This window comes from Sebastes fasciatus, chromosome 12, assembly GCF_043250625.1.
Source record: "Sebastes fasciatus isolate fSebFas1 chromosome 12, fSebFas1.pri, whole genome shotgun sequence".
Classification (NCBI taxonomy): domain Eukaryota; kingdom Metazoa; phylum Chordata; class Actinopteri; order Perciformes; family Sebastidae; genus Sebastes; species Sebastes fasciatus.
This window is the reverse complement of record NC_133806.1, coordinates 22,701,537-22,719,664: the sequence shown is the minus strand read 5'-3', so window position 1 is coordinate 22,719,664 and position 18,128 is coordinate 22,701,537. Positions and strand designations below refer to the sequence as shown.

The following is an 18,128-nucleotide window of genomic DNA, read 5'->3' as shown; positions in this document are numbered from 1 at the left end:
TGTCTGTATTGATGTGTGTGAATAACACACAGGCTGATGCCTTTGGCCCAACAAATGGAAGCAATCAACAAGCCATTACAGCAAACACTGTGTCACTTTGGGAAACACAAGGGAGTGGGAAGCGAGGGAGCGAAAAAGAGCAGATATTTTCTTGAGATTTTATTGTAAAAGGAGACAAATTATTTCAACAAAGCAAGCCAAACTGAGCCATTTAGATGTCTTTAAAAAACACTTTTTTTTTACCCGGCCCATCTCCATTTCCTTATTCAAGTCAGTTTTACTAAGTGAACTTCTAAAACTTTTCTTACGCTGGCAAAGAAGATACACAACAACAATATCCTTCTTTTCTTTTTCTACACAACCTTGGGACTATGAAAGGCAGATAGACAGATTGGGTTGAGTGCTCTCTAATGTTTTCAGCAGCAACCTCCATTAACTGTGACTAGGTTAAATGGCTGTTTTCATTTCAGTGTAAAGTAACACTCTAGTTTCCACTAGTTAGAAAACAACACAATTTTGAGATTAACGAATGAACCACCACATAACATATACAGTATATACTGAAGAAAGCAGTGCCTTGGGATTGGACAGGAGTGTGGCCACAAAAGCAACTCCGCTCAGGTGGTTTTATTTTTGTTAAGGTTCAGCATTTCTTGTGTCGTAATTGTATCACAAATAGTAGCTCATTAATTTAGAAAACTTGGACACTTTTCAGAAACTGTTGGCTCCACACTTTCTACGGGCGTAGAGGGGGATGCAACTGTATAAAATGTACAGATAGCATTTTAAACCAAATCTTATTATGGTCCACACTTCAGCCACTGTCACCATAGACAGCTGAGATTTTGCAATATAGTGGCATATACAGAGGTGGCTAAGCATCAATTACCATTGCTACAGTTTTTTTTTTAAATCCAAAGCATTATGTTGCTGCTAAATGTATACTGGCTTCTACACCGGCATCCACTAGAAAGCAGCGGTAGGAGTCAGATTATCTGGGTTGTGGCTGTGCATTATACAGTATATCTATAACTGTGCTGACTGTGTGCAGACAGAATCTGGTAAAAGTAAAGCAGATGAGCAACTTTAAAATACCCCTACTGGTAACAACCTTTAACATGTCTGAATCGAAAAATAAAAACTCAAAAACATAAAACAACACACCAGCTCAGTAAAAAGGATGCTACAGGTCGCCATGCTTGGCAGAGTCGTATGCTGTTTGTGTGTGCTGTATGTCTCTAGAACAAATACAGTGTAGCTATAATGTGGTGTTGCATAAATTAGAAAACTAAAGAAACCTGGGAATATTTCAAAGGCAAATGTTTGTTTGGCACTAAATTGACTAAGTAATTCTGGAGGCTCACGTGTGTTTGTACTTTAGTGGGACCATGCATGTGTATGTGTGTGTGCAAGTCCCTGTTGTGTAACCTTGACAGATTGGGAGCATGTATACATGGCTATAGTGCTCTACTGCACAGTAGCCGAAGAAAACCGCGTCTTTGGCAAGCAGCATTGCAATGTGGGTGGAATATCAGTGTGTACACACACACACACACACACAAACACACACACAGATGTCTCATTCTATTTGTTCCATTTCTGTTGCCTTTGATCAAACAGGAGGTGTAATATTATCCTGGACACTAAGATATTATACATATATATCTTAGCATAAGTAAAGCCACGAAGGAATTTCAGTTGTAAGACCTATTTCTTTTATCTGTTAACTTTGTCATAGAAAGATCCTCTCAATATTCATCGGACACTCATCAAGCCACAGACCTGTTTTAAATTAAGTAGAAAAGTATAAAGCTAGTAACAACATATATTATTACACAACAGCTCATGTTAAAGCTGGAGCAAATACTGGTCACATGACCGGAGCACAGCCAACAGGAACGCTCTCTCTCTGAAATGACCTGTGATTGGTCAAAGTCTCCCGTCACGGGCTAGATTTTTTTAAAGCCTAAAAACAGAGCCATGATCAGTTGCAGAAGTCTAATTACAATATGCTGAAAGGTTATTATGGATTATGGATGCCCAATGATGCCAAAAATATACTGCCTACTGCCACTTTAAGGGCTATAGTGTCAAATCAGATGGACGTTATTTCCCATGTGCTGGCAAAAAAATGTTGCACCGGAATGCTGGTGTGGTTTGGACTTAAAGAATACGCTCTCCATTTTTGAGCAATCCACTTTTTTAAGATTTCCTAATTCAATCGATTAGAATATTTAATCACGATTAATCGCACATTTTGTATCTATTCAAAATGTACCTTAAAGGGAGATTTGTCAATTATTTAATACTCTTATCAACATGGGAGTGGGCAAATATGCATGCTTTATGTTTTAGGAGAGTATGTGGATTTCAAGTGTTTGAGTGTAAGTTTCTTAAATACAATTGATGAAAAAAGAATAATTCAACTCTGCATGAATCAAAAGTTTCAATTATCCGTCTGAATTGCATACACAGAACTTGAAAAATTCTACATTAGTCAGACCAAATTTGTTTTTCAAATCAGTCCGAGGAATAAATGTTTCCATTCATAAAATCATTAACAGTTTATATCCCTCTATCCCTCCATGCTAAACCGGCTTAATGGAACATTTTGAAGAGCTATCCAAGGACTGTTCCATAGAGAAGCATTTTTTGGAATTGATAATGGCTCACTCAAAATGCTTTTCTCCTGTGAAGGTTTTTAAAGTTGACTTGTTCTATCCTTTGAAAATACGTGAAAAGAGGATAGACCTGTGCATTGCCATGAGTCCATTGCTTTTATTGTGTTTCTAGCTATATGGCGTAGGTAATGCTTGAGTGGCAAAACTACAGTATATCATATTAGATTTGGCACGTTAAATCCCCCTCCAACTTTAAAAGATGTATAACCTTCCTTTTATTTCTATGATTTTATTGTCTCCACATAAAGTCTGTTATAATAGAATATGCTTTTTTTTTTTTTTAAATGTAGGTGGGGTCATTGGTGCTGTGGAAATTAGAAATAAGAACTTTAGAAGCCATGTCATTTAAAGTGTAACGTTTATTGTAAGATTGATCTATTTAACTAAGTCAGATTTTATATTATTGAGTAAGAACACTTTATTTTCTCCATTGATCTGTTGCTTATTTTCACTTATAGCACATCGTCTAGAACTGATAAAGACGCAGAGGAATAAGGGTGATGTTAGGGCATTTATGTGTGCTTATTATCTCAATATGCTATTTACAAAGTAAGTGTATAAGCAGCTACTCAGCAACTACTGAAAGTTAAAATGTAGACTGGGAGTTTATTGCTTCTTTCAGGGAGTATGTGACACAAGCATAAATAGACTACAGCATATCATGTCAGAGTCTTAGTATCTGAAGGCACTGAAAGATATACAGCAAAGCCATGCGGTGAGATAGTGACAGGGAGTTAGACGTTTTTTGAGAACACATCTCATAAAGCAACACTTTCTTTCCAGAATGCATCCTAAATAAACATTTTCATGTATTGCCGAGTCCATCATATTTACCAAATTAGAGATGGCGCAGTAGTTGCAGTAATGGCAACATAATCACCTGTCTTTGTATGGTTGCAACAAAAGAGCTCAACTGACAGTACTTAAGAATTTAAATACCTTTTTAAAGCCTTACATTTACATAATTTAAGACATGTCCAGACGTTATAAGAGACAGACAGAGCAAAAGAATGGCTTTCACAGAACAGACAGAAAGAGACAGATGGGTGGAGAGACAAGTTAAGAGAGCGTGGCAAGAAAATAAATCACCATAACCAATATTTCGGTCTCCTATTTTCTTTTCCCCTCCTTCCACTCCCTGCTTCCCTTGCCCTAAATAGTCAGTTAATTAACAGAAGAGGAGAGAAAAAAAGTGTGGCAAGCAAATGTCAAGTTCGACAAAGATGGAGGTTAGCTTTTCACAACAATGCAAAACAACAGCCGCCTTAAAAAAAAAAACTCATCTACAAAATAAGAGTAATTGAAATTGCCAAAAGGGAGAAAAAAAAAGCTGAATACTAATTGTTCAGTTTAGCAACGTGCGGAAAATATAAAAAAAAACAGTGATCTGTTGGGGAGAAAGAGAATTGTTAGACTAATTAACATTTTTTCTTTTTCTTCAAATGATAAATAATTATGTCAACTTCTATGAGGCGCACTGGGATTTCAGAATAACTGAAAGTTTATTGGGTGTAATTAAGTGTTTTATTTTCTGCAAATGCCGTCTTTTCTCTTGTTAGTCTTTCATTATCAGCCTTTCGTTTTTACAGTACCTCTACCTCCCACTCTATTTCCAGCTTCCAGTTTTTTCTATGTGTGGCTGGGCAGGTGCAACGGGCCATGTTGACAGCTTGTCCCTTCTCTCTTGCCGCAAGGGAAACTGTCACCCCTGTCATTCAGGCCTATGAACACAGCGTGGAGAATGTATGTACGTGTCTGTGTGTGTGCTCTCAGGAGACTGTGACAGTGTGGGGTGAGAGGAGAAAGGGGAGAGGAGCTTTATTAGCCAGAAACAGCTGAATGCATGGACACTCACATTAAGTTTGCCGAGAATGACTAAAGCACGATGGGAGTTTCACAACCTCAACCTGGAGGAGCAAAGCCCTGAGGGAGAAAAAAATTTAGACCAGATGACACAGTGATGAAGCGAAGGCAGAGAAGTCTTACCCTTTTTTTTCCCTACTCACATTTTGCAGGGCGAGCACGCCAGTAGCAATGTGCATCAGCCCTCTCATTGGATCTCATTGATGAATACAAACAGGAATAGTTACTTTTAATGTGAACACAGAGGACAGGCACAGCAGAGGCCTATAGGTGAGAGAAACACGGCTTTTGAACCGTTAAATTGCCGGCTTAAAATCGCCTGTAACAACATCAAACTCAGCTGTGTTTAAAGGTGCGAGTGACGGCTGGCTTTGACCGCACGTTACCGCAACACGATAACGTTTCCTGTCCTAAAGCATGCAGCTTTAGCCGTGATGTCTAGCTCTGCTTTTCCTGGCAATGTGCGAAACCTAAAGTGTTTCCATACTTTACTGTATGTGCAGTGTTTACCACGTTGGATTTAACATGTGAGGGCGCAGGTCGTATCCACGCAGACCCTCCGCCGTTTACTACTTTTTCGTCTCGGCTCGCTGCGGTTGAAGGATACAGAACGGATATGACGTCAGGTTACTCAGACTACAACAATAAAAGCGGTAACTTCCATCTACATCTTTATAGACTCAAATGGAGCAAATATATCAATTCTGCGATTAAAAAAACAATTTAAAAATCATTAAAAAAAATAAAAAATGCGATACATACAGTAGGTGAATCCATTTTTTCCCCCATCCCTGCAGGATGATCCTATATATAAATGTGTCTGAATGCATGTTTACCTATACAGTACATGCTTGTGCTGTCTTACTCAGACACTCATATGAACACAAATCATGCACTAGAATGGTCGAGAAAGGGAACTATTTGAGCCTCAAACTCTGTCTTGGGACCGAAATAGGTTGCAGACGTGTTCATGTCAAAACTATACCAGACTTGTTTTAAGGGTGAAGCACTACCACTCATGTGGGACTCACAGGCAGGAAAAAAACACAAGCAAGAACCTGTATTCCAAAACAAAACACAAGGCTCCAACATGGCTCAGTGGGTTACACACTCAAGGCCTTAGAGAGTCTGTCTGAGAGTGTGTGTGTCTGTGTGTGTGCGTGTAGTGTCTGATAGTGTGTGTGTGCGTGTGTGTCCGGTGCGGGGCATTGGCCCTAGACAAAGTGCTCCGCCAGCTTTCTGCCCACTGGTCTTTTCATTGCTGATGGATGGGCCTTGTTCAGCACCATCTGGCTATAGGATATTTCACATTAATCATCACAAACACACACACACACACACACACACACACACACGCACACACGCACACACGCACACACACACACACACACACACACACACACACACACACACACGCACTTCTGTCTCTTAAACATACACACACCGGAAGATTACAATTGTCTACATTTAAATGAACACCACAAGAAAACATCTACCTCAGACATAAAGTTACAACGCTGTTTAATATTCAGAGACAAAGTGAAAGAAAGGAAGAAAGAAAGAAAACAAAGAAAGAAAGAAAGAAAGAAAGAGAGAAAGAAAGAAAGAAAGAAAGAAAGAGAGAAAGAGAGAAAGAAAGAAAGAAAGAAAGAAAGAAAGAAAGAAAAGGAAAACAAAGAAAGAAAAAAGACAATATTCATTCTAATTGACAGCCCATTTTCATTTGCGTTTTAACTAGCCATTTTCCACATTTGTGATTCAGAGCTAGCCACGGGAGATTAAGAAACAAGCGTGGTGCAAAACAATTAGTTCATTTAAAAACATTGTTTCATTTGGTTGGTAGCCTGGAGCTATGGAACAATAAAGGCTCACTAACCCACCACCTCCACCCTGACTCAGTCTTTATTAATGACCTTTTCAAACCTGTAGGAGGATCCGTATTAACAATAATGGCCGTAAAGACACAAATTTCTCCCTCTAAATCTGTGCTCTCGCTCTCTCTCTCTCTCTCTCTCTCTCTCTCACAAACACACACACACAGATGTGTTAGTAAACACATAATATCCGTACATAAACCGTAAGCTGAAAGGCCACACACCCAAGGGGAATTTAACGTAAAATGAGGGACATTATCAGACTTCATTTATTTCTATCTAACGGCTGTATGGGCTTAATACAAGCTGATTTGCCTCAGCATTTCCACGGTGTATGGACATGGGCAAGGACAGGCAGACAGACACATGGTTGATCTGGGAGGAAGTATGCTTGACATTAGATTTATTATCATTAAATCATATCTCACGGCTATCTGGGTTTGTAATGCGAGGGGATTTATTTGCACATCTACACAATCTATGGAAAAGGAATAAGACCTACAGGAACATGGCTGTAAGTTGTGCTGCATGGGAGATTTACAAGAAACCTGCTTGACATGAGGAAAAATATTTATGTATGAGGGCTATCAGATACCATATAATAAGACGGGATTACTTTTGACACATTTTATCCACAAAATAGAGTGAAATAGGCAAGGTTATCAGTAAGTTAGTTGAAATTTCCCTGTGCTGGGGATTAAAAGCATATGATGTTACATGGCATATCAGAGCAGAGTAATCATTTTTATCAGTAGTAATTTTATTATCCACTTAATTTCTATTTTATATTTCAAGATAGCTGTTAACTATGATGTGCTTTACAGCATGAAAGGACTGAATGTGATGTAGGGATGTGACGGTAAGGGACATTTTCCCACAGGTTAATAAACTTGTGACAACACCGGTGTTACCGATTACACCGGACATTTTACAAGAAAAAGATGACGGCCAATATGTGTAGCGCGCTTACTTTGATCTTTAATGTTACTGTGTGTTTGGCCTCTCCGGTAGAGCTTTCGCTGCGGGGCCGCGCACACCGGCTGTGACCGCTCCGTCTTCCTCACGGCGATTACCTCATTGACGTTATGGTTCCCTTATAGCACTGGGTTTAAATCTGAAATATTGCCAAATAAGCGCTTTTGCTTTTCGCTTCGACGCCAAGTCCTCCGCCATCGTCTTGTCTGTCAACTCTCTCTCTCGTCCCGTGTGTGAAATCCGACTCCTGCTACTCTGTGCTGAGACTCCGTACGGAGCAGACACATTCACTTTGAGTTTGTAGCGTCCGTTATCCGACTATGTATTGATAACACGGCGCTTATACATGAAAAATTAACTAAACGGGTTTTATAACTGTAAAAAAAAGCAAAACGACGGTGGGAGCGGTGGGTACATAAGGTAATCAGTGTGTGACCGACCACCGTGTAACACCAGTAACACCGACTACCGCTGTAAGCCTAATGTAATATGCCAAATACACATGAAAAAATATCACTACAAATTAATGTAAAAAAAAAAAAAAAAAAGTGTTCAGTTTTTTATGACTAGATTTCTACTATTGTTTTCTATGAGAGGGCATGTCAGGTCTGGAGCTCTGACTGCAGCCATGTTTCATCTTTAGCCTTAACTTTGGGACGGACAGGGGCTTCGTCCCCGAGGATCTCAAGCTGCTCACTGGCTCAGAGTGAATTAAGAGGTCTAAGAACTGGCGAGACGATACAGTGCCTTTAAAGTGGTGCTTCACACAAAATTTGTCTTTTGAGAGTGAAACACTCACACCGTTGTATGCTCTTTATTTTGTACTAAGATAGAGATGGACAGTGAACAAGTGTATTTTGCTACAGCAGTAATTAAAGTAACTGATTGTTATTTGTGAGACGGAAAAGCTCAACAAAGCAGGCTCAGCACGGCACACTTCCTCGCAGTTGGTTTATCAATCCCCCTGGGAATCATACTTGAGGAGAAAGCATGTTCACAAATACTAAGTGTCTGATTTAGATGCAAACGGGTTAATGTATTATAAAGATATGCTCTGCTATAACTTTGCTAAATTCACATTCCCTGCTTGTGAGCATATGCACTCACTTATAGGCATGCATGTTCCTTGTGTACTATCATTACCGTGTGTGTGTGTGTGTGTGTTGTTTCAGTGTGTGGGAGGCAAAGATCCATGCCTGCCACAGTGAAAACGTGATCGCTCTCATATCCTTTCAATTAGTGTGTAACATATAACAACAGAACCGCAGGCACAAACTCCTCTAGAGGTATAAACTCTGCTCAAAAAAAGAAACTTGGCCGAGCTAAAGCTTTGCTAAATGACACCGTGTGACAACTGCAAGGAAGGCTTCAATCATCAACATGTTCTCAACATGTTCACAACATTCACTCTGAAGTAGCAGGTCGCCGCCGTCCTTGTACACTATTTTGCTCTACTTCTCGTAGGCAAGTAATCGCTACTCTCTACTCAGACATTGGGCAAAGATATCTCATTGACCGTTGTTATTTACATGATCGCAGTAAAAGTGGGAAATACTATATTTGGCTGGGTGTCGCCCTACACAAGGACCTGTGAAAATCTACTGTGTTAAAATACAATTTTTCTTTTTCGTGACAGCAGAAAAATGTGGTGACAGCTGTTGTCATGGACTTGTCACTTTCAGAAGGACATCTTTATATAAGAACTCAGCACACACACACACACACACACACACACACACACACACACACACACACATTGCTGTCACAAGGGTCTCATCATCATAAGTATGCCTGAAGAGAGGCATGTTCAGTCTGCTGTCAGATGTTAACCTCATAATGTATGAACTCACACAAATATACACACACACACACATTCAATTGAGGAGATTTATCTCTGACTTCAGAATTCAATCTCTCTCACACACACACACACACACACACACACACTCACAATGTAATCAGGAACAAACACTCGAGCCGTCCTCATCCACTAGATTGCTGACAAGAGGTGTCCATCTTGAGGAGACAACAAACCCATCACAGCTATACAGACAATATGATGACGGTGACCTACAACTACTTTTAATGTCAAGTGAAGGCGTCTGGAGGTGAATGAGGCTCAACACTCTCAGGGCTTTCCCCATTAAGCAATAGGCAGATTCAAAGAAAAAAATATAAAGAGCAGCACATTTTAAGGGCAGAATTGAAACGGGCGGATAAACAGATACTGAAATGTAAAACCAGGTAAGCGATCCAGGAACAAACACTGAAAGGTGTCTTACCTTGTGGTCGTAGGGGTTGTAAGAGTGGAAGAGTTGCGACAGCTCTTTAGTCCTCTGCTTCTTCTGTAGATTATAAAACAGATATAAAAAGACATTTTGAATTTAAAAGTCATTCATATAAATTCATGTATAATACAGTTAAAAAGACAAGTACAAAAAGATGGGGCTTGATTATTACTTAATTTAGATTTAATTGTAGATAGTATGTAGTTAGATTAAAACCCATTCATCTAGATGGGGGACAAATGTCCCATTGTGTAAACTACTCAGCCTTTGGTCTTTCTATCACAATTTGAATGTGACTTCTTCTAACTTTTTTTGAATTATTTCCTTTGCAGTATTGTTATGGACATGTAAATCCTAAAAACTGTAGAAATAAACTTGGAAATGTTCCCTGAAACTCCATGAAAAGTTAATCATATCATGTCAACATTGCCCTCAGTATGTCTACACGCTGTCTACTTTTAGGCAAAGATTCATGTATTGTTCAGGGGACAAGTGAATCACCTGTCAGTAAGACTGATCAGGATTTACACACTTCATTTTTAATACATTCCCTACAACACTCATGATCAAAAATAAAATATTGTTGCTTGGCATTTCCTCATCCATTCCCTTGCAGATAGAAAAAAAAAAATGCATATGGCATAAGTATGGACACACAGTACAGTTTCACTCATGTTAACTCATTGGGTCACTTAAACAGAAGGGGGAAAAAATCACTATTGCTGAGAACAACGCCTACAGTAATTCATTAAATCTATAAAATAGGGATTGAACAGAGAGGAGAAAAAAAAAAAAAAGTATTTGCCCACCAGCTGTGGTAGAAAATATTTCTCATTTTCTTCCCGCTCAAAGTCTGGCCTTAACCTTGCATGTCCTTAATGTGTAATGAGATGCACAAGCGTGAGACATGACTGTTTGATGTGTGGCAGTTGTTAATGCAATCAGTTACATGAGGCCGATGCAGTTACAAAGAGCGCTAATTAGCTCGCTGATTAGGCCATGTCTGGCTAAAGGGGGAAGGATATATGCTACTGTAGCTAAAGGGAGGATATGAATTCATTGCTACGCTCTCTCCTCTTCCCTCCATCTGTCTTTTCAGTATATGGAAAGGGCTGGATTCATTTTCCTTAGGGCCAGATCTGTACATAATGCAGCAGACAACCTACACGTCGCTCTGCTATCACAGACAGGCATCGTTATAGCGTGACAGTCGAATGCAGCTTGAGGATGTGGAGGAGAGAAGGAAGACAAATCTATTAATATGTAGAGATGTGTGGTCAAGTTGACAAAAGATAGTTTCAAAAGTTAGCTTGGAATTAAATGACATAGTAATGTTCTTCCTTAGACGGGAAGAGTGGAAAGGATAAGTTACGGAGAGAAGTGCCAGACAAAGTGAACAGAACAGTGGAAGACAGGCCAGAAAAGTAATTGCAGCAAAGACAAAAGGGAGGAAGGTGAAATAAAGGTATTAGGGTAGAAGTGTTTAAAGGTGGCGATTGTACTCGTTGCCCTCGGCCAACTACCACTTTGACTTTCTCTGTTGTTCTCCGTCTCTAGTGAGGCCCATCCTTTCATCACTGCACCTCTCATCGCTACTCTCTAGCCCTTCCATCTGTGTATCCCTTCGTTTCTTATTCTTCCCCGCTCTCCATTTCTGCCCATCTCTTACTCATTCTCTGTTCACCCTGGGCTCTTGTGATCCACACAATCATGTAATCATTGGTCCTGTCCGTCTACCATCCTCTCCTTCTTGTTTTCACCCGATTCCCTCTCGCTCTCTCTCTGCCAAAAGGCTCTCCAGAATCTTCAAATCCTCCTTTCTCTCGTTTTCTTTGCCTTTCCCGCGTATCCCTCAGGGCTCTCCCTCTCCCTCGCTCCCTGTGTTTTTCTCCGGTGAGGGAAAATTCGTACTAATCATTCTGTCTCCACTCTCTCACCCAATCCTCCCCCTTATAAGTCTGTCCCCCCACATTCTCACTCTGCCTGGAGCACCTCTGGTTGAGAGCAATTCTCTCATCATTGCTCCTCAACACCCTTCTCTCTCTCCTCCTTCCATCCCTTCATCACTCTCACCATCACTCTACTCGGTGATGCTCAACTTTGTGTGTGTGTGTGTGTGTGTGTGTGTGTAACTGTACGACAGTATGTAACCGCAGGTATGGATTTCTCAACCCCCAATGAGCTCCCAGCAGAATTTATTCAGTTGAGTAGAACACACACACCTACAAAAACACATACCGACATGTGTTCCCACATTGACGCTCACAAACACATGCTGTACAAAAAGGACAAAGGTGTGAAAACATGCCGAATACAAGGTAATTCAAACGCCAACATGAAAACAGATGGAAAAGGAGTCAACTGAAAGAGAAAAAGGAGACAGAGAAAACAAAACAGATAAAAGAAAAGGTACAAAATGGTAAGAGATATCTATATGTATCATCTCATTACTTGTAATCGTAGTGTCTTGTCGTTTTCTAAAGTGATGTTGCCACTTACATGGAGGTTAGGAGGTGGACATTTGGACAGCTGAGAGTCCCACCTACACTGAGGGGTTACTATCTGCAGTGGAAACACTGCTTGAGAAAAGGGCTGTTACCAAAAGTGAGTCGAGTTGAGCCGAGCCGTACCATGCGGTGGAAACACGGTTTAAAACAGACCTGATATCTGTATCAAAAATAGTGCAGCATTTACATAATCAAAGACCACCCTGTTAAATGTCAATGGTTCAGGTAGTCATGCCGCCTCTCAGCGAGTCAGTGTTACCTTTCCTCTTCCATTGTATCCTCTATTCTAAGAGCTTTATTAGTGTACTTCACAATAAAGTGTCTGGATACAGGTATGTGTGTGTGTGTGAGCTTGCATGCATGTGGTTCATCAACCAGAGAAGTTAATCTAGCATGCCATCAGGGTTGTGTTAGAGACAACCCAGCAATGCAGCCACTGTGTGTGTGTGTGTGTGTGTGTGTGTGTACGTCTGTGGACCTGTCACCGTGGTGATGATGAACGATGGTTGTTACCATTACGTCCATCTGTTGTTGCCACCAGAGACGGATGCTGCGTCTAACGGGAAGTGACATTACATGGGTGTATACACTTGTATTCATACACAGACTCCAAACACATGCAGGAGCGGTGTAGACAGGAGCACACACACTCTGCTGCCAATAACTCGCAAAAAACTTACACGCTTCATAAAAACACTGCTGTTCAACATTAAAACTATTTTATGTAAAAAAATGCCTGCACAATGCGAATGTGAAGCTCTGAGGCAAGATATGCAATTCTTGAGTGCAATTACCCTGACTAAGCTATGATAGCCACTACCCTGAATAGATACAATATTAAAGGTGCTAAATTCGAAATTCAGAACATTAATATAGCAGCAAACAACTATTTGCTATGTAGGGATATAGAGGAATAACGGCGTCCTGAGTAGAGAATGAAGTCACTCTCCCTGTGTGTGTGTTGTAATCCGGGTTTTTCTGTGCTTTGTTTACATAGCCGGTCTGTGAGTCCTGTGTGCGTGCCCCACTGGCTAGCTAATCGCCGACGCTCTGAACTGTGCTCAAATGGGGGTTTACATTTATAACGCCGTCCCGACCTACGGTGTCGTCGAAAGAGCGTAGCGCACACCGGAACCCCCCCAGGTTAACATTGTTATCTCTGTCAGGACTGTTTACACTGTTTATGCTGTGAGCACACTTAGCTGCTAGCTGCTAGCTCAGTCGTTGCCATGTTGAGAGCCGTGTGGAGGCAATCCCTCAATCATAGATATAATCTGAATTTGAAATGTAACACCTTTAAGACAAGTAAATAATTATCCTCAGACTGGCAGCTTCTTAAAAATTATATTTTAGTCAAAATCAAGACGCCCAAAGTCTAAAGGGAATCGAAAACTGTGCATGCACTCATCCAGTGATTGAACTTATAGTCAGTACTCATATAAGATGTTCATGTGTGTGCATTTAAGCCCGTGTGCATGTTGTAGCTCCAAGTTTGTTATCAGTTCGGTGAGATGCAAATTGCTAACACACTCTCAAATAGGATCCAAAGACTGTTTGTAATATAGTGTTTTTTTGTGTGTGCATGACAGCACAACCAGCAAGGACATGCTCTTGGTTTAATGTTTGTGTATTTCAGAGAAAATGCTTAATGCGTGACTTCCTGACACGAGGCAGTAGAAACGTGTTTGTGTGTTCGTGTGTCTATATAAGCCAAGTACATGTATGTCAGTATGCCCGAGTGCGAGTGTGTGGTGGGGCAAGGTAACAGTGATCTTGCCTTAGCCTGCACTGTATGAGCTTCTGGCTCACCAGTATGTGCCCGTTTGTCTTTCCCTAATGACGGACAGATGTTAGTGCTATAGAGCCTACACCCACGGCGCACGTGTGTTCTGTTATTCCAAGAAAAACCTTAGGCATAGTCTATGTGTGGTTGTGTCTATGTTAACACTTCCTAAAGGCATCACAACGAGAGTGGTCACAATGGTGATGCTCTGTACAGTGTGTGTGTTTGTGTGTGTGTGACCTCTGTCTTTCTCTACAGAGGTCACTAAACATAACATGTTCCAGCTATGTTGACTTGTGTCAGATATGCTGCATGTTCTGTTAACTAAGGTATACACAAGGCATATGCTGCACATTGTTAATACAGAGAAAGAAAGACATAATATTTGATTTTGCTTCCCTATTCAAGATCAAGCAATGCGATATGCTAAATGGACACAGGAATAGGATCATGTGTGGATGTGAGCCATGTTCACACTCTACATAGATGAAATGCCTTAAAGCTGCTCTTCATTTTGCATCAGCAGAGACTACAAACCTAAAGTGATTTCATAATGTCATTATGACACATATTCAGGTCAGTGAACCAGTTTTATACAGTGGCTCATGAATCTCAATAACTGAACGATGTGAAACTTTGTTTTAGTCGAGTGCCATTAGGAAAACATTGTTCTAAAACCTCACTTTTGTCTATTAAGCCAGTATCTCATAGAGCAAAGTTACACTATTGGAGGACATGTAAGATAATTTCTAAAATTAATTAATTTTAATTTTCCTGTCAAAGATCATTAAAACTAACTTTTGTATATACTCTAATGTACAGCAATGTGTTCAAATCAAACGTATTCAGGACATTCTGGATATACTGTATGCTCTATAAGTGTGTTGAAGTTTTAAAACTTAAACACTTCTTTTAGATTTCTAGATAAAAAAGAATCATGCTTTGCTCACCACTGTTACCTCAGTTAAGTTCCTCTTTTATAAAATCTACAGTTATGTGCTACTTTAAGACACTCAGTCAGACCTACTGGATATCTTTATCTTTTACAGCCAGTAGATCATCTTTTCTTTGTTTGTTTACATTTCATTTCGAACATTTAAACAAAGAAAAAAGATGAAAACTGAACTACAAATAATGAAAATTAACAATAAACGTATTCACAAACTCAATTAATAATTCTCATAAACAACACAATTTAAATCTTACATGTTCAAATATGAGTAGGAGGAAGTATACGCTTATTTATTCCTACCCGTTCTCCGCTACTCATCAATTAATTCCTAAACTTGATCTCATATACACACACACACAAACTTGTTATTATTGCCCTTCCTCATTCTTATAACACTTGAAAATCAAGTCATTCCACAGTTTCACCCCACAGATTGAAATACACGTACTCTTCATACAGTAGTTGTACAAACACAAAGTTTCTTTAAATTCAACTTTCCCTCCCTACTGTCTGTACTATTGTTACTGTCAGTCCCTCCAGCAGGTTAAAACTCTAGAGTAAACAGCATAATTGATAACATAATCAGGTAAAAAAAAAAAAAATGCATTTGAATGTGGCAAGCAAAAACTGTGGTCATTAAAATGCAATGTGTTATCCCTTCCGTTATTAGTGAACTAGGTCCTCATTAATCACTGCAGGCCTACCTGGCCCCAGACAGCAACTTAACCATTAACTCCACCTTACCTGTAAGACTGCCTTTAGTCAAGTGTTATCATCTCCCCTGATACGTGTGAGAGAGTAAGTGTCTGCATTTGAGACAGATAGGGGAGAAAGCATGCATGTGTGTGTTTGTGTGTGTCCAGGCGTAGATAAATGATAGTGAAGCTAGGAGATGGAGCTACTAGTGGCTGGCCAGCTGCTTCACGTTGACAGCTGCCACACTGGTGCCTTGTGGGTAATGGAGTTCTTAACCAATTACAACCTGGGGAAATTAAAAACACTGTCCCAGTAGAATAGCTAATCTCCTTCTCTATCACTTTTTTTTCTCCTCCCTTTCGCTCCAGCAGCTGCTCATTCTCAACTCCTCCTTGCATACCAATAGGCATCCCAACACACACACATACATGCACACACCCTCCACTCAGCAAGTCCATTTATCAAGGCTAAGTTCTAGTCACCTGGGGATGATTATGGAGATCCAAGCTAATAGCATTCACATCCCTTTATTCTCAACATGCTCCCTTCTCTCCCTCCATCCCTGTGGTCCCCTATTCTTTCCATCTGCCTCCGCTCTCCCCTCCATCCTGCATTCTCTCATATATCATCTATTACAATAGGTAATAAGTTAGACCTACAGATAGCCCAAAACACCTGGACCACATCGCAGTTGGACCCTTGCCAGCTCTATGGGGTTTCTCCGCTTCACTCACCGGCTTACTGAGACAAATCTATCTGTGGATTTTTCTATTCAAATATGTGTTTTTTGTCATGGCTGGAAATCAGACTGCTAAAGATAAAAAAATATACATCAAAATAAATAGTTCAGTATGATTAAATATTAGTACTAATAAAGTAGGTTTTTATGTTTCACTATTTTAGGAAGAGTATGTTGTCGCTACTTAACCAGCCAACTAGGTGCTCGAATAACAAGGGACCAAATGTGGAAACTAACTAACTCACGAGAAGAGTATGTTCTTTATTGTCACTTTTACATGACAAAAATGACTCTTTCAGCCAACCTCACTTTCTATATTTTGGGTAATTTTCTGCATTTGTCCAAAGCAATATATTAATAATGCAACAGAATAAAGAAAATGAGAAAACTAGTCTACAATTTTCCAGGATATCCAAAGCACCAACCTCCCTTTCAATTCTCATTATCTATTCCTGCCCATTATCCTGAACACACACACACGCTCACACAATTCAATACTTGTGACAGACTGCGACTCTTTGTATTCTGGAGAATGGGGTGTATGGACAGTTCAATTAACCAGCTCATCATACAGAATGTCCACATGCCTACACAACCTCCTACCAAAGGGTCCACATCGAGACGTGATTCAATAGTGCAATGACCTACAAAACCACCTTAGATCCATCTGCCCTGCGAGGTACAGTAAATCGAGGAACACTAAATCACTGAAAACAGTGGTTTGCTTCTCCAATCTCAATCAATGAGATTTGGTGAGTCTGAAAATCTGCTGCGCCTCCGAATAATAGTGATGCAAATAGTGCAATGTCTGCGTCCAATACTGATAAGAAAGGGTAAATATCTGCACTTGCTTTTAAAGTGTGGTACAAATGTAAGGTGTACCATAGACCACCAGCTTTCACCACAGCCAAATGGTGAGATTGACATCCTCACCCACATCAGCTGTTTCATTTAGCAGGTGAGCACTCATAGTGGCCAATTACATTTCTAAGGCGGCTGGTTCCCCTTCAGGTCCCACAGTGGGCATGTCCCTGTAGCTGTTACTTTCCTCCATCCAGCTTTTCTCTTCATATCCTCCCTCCTTCCTTACCTTCTCTCCCTCTCAGGCCTCCTTCTGTCTCTGCTTCCTACTCCATCTAGTTCTCCATCCATCCCTCCTGTGGCTATTCAACACAGTTGTGTTCCAGACAAACCATCTGGTGCACTTTATTAATGACTGACCCTACATGGCCTAGACGTCGCCTAGCTGCCACCACTCGCTGTGTGTGTGTATCTGTCTGTAGGTCTTTGTGTGTGTGTATGTGTGTAAGAACAGGTGCATGCTGACTGATGATGTGATGTTGTGGGCAGCTTTAACCACCGAAGCAGGTGTACTGGTTACAGGGACCCTAACATATTATTCTGACTCTCTCTCTCACCTTTTACTATTCTCTGTCAAGCAGGAATCTACTTACAATTAACTTAAATTTAAACATTTAGATGAAAATGGCTATTAGAAATGCAGGATCACCATTAGGGCAGGGTATTGGCTAGGATCTGGTAATACGATACATATCACGATACAGGAGTAACGATTCAATATATTGCGATACCGTAAGCAAGGTTATATATTGTGATTTTTAAAATCTAATTTAAGGAAAAAATGGCATAGTATAAAGAAAACAGAAATACACCATTTTAGGCAAAAATAACACATTTGTACTGCATGGTTTTTGCCCAAAACTGCATGTGATTATCATAAAGTGGGCATGTCTGTAAGGGGGAGACACA

General features: G+C 40.2%; 1 protein-coding gene across 1 annotated transcript in view; it reads right to left on the bottom strand.

Moving 5' to 3' along the window:
* Positions 1 to 18,128, bottom strand: part of cdkal1 (CDK5 regulatory subunit associated protein 1-like 1) — a 270,114-nt gene that overhangs the window by 58,769 nt on the left and 193,217 nt on the right. The window contains exon 12 of the mRNA XM_074654216.1: positions 9,676 to 9,738. Coding sequence (XP_074510317.1) covers positions 9,676 to 9,738 — 63 coding nt within the window. The remainder of the gene's footprint in view (positions 1 to 9,675; positions 9,739 to 18,128) is intronic.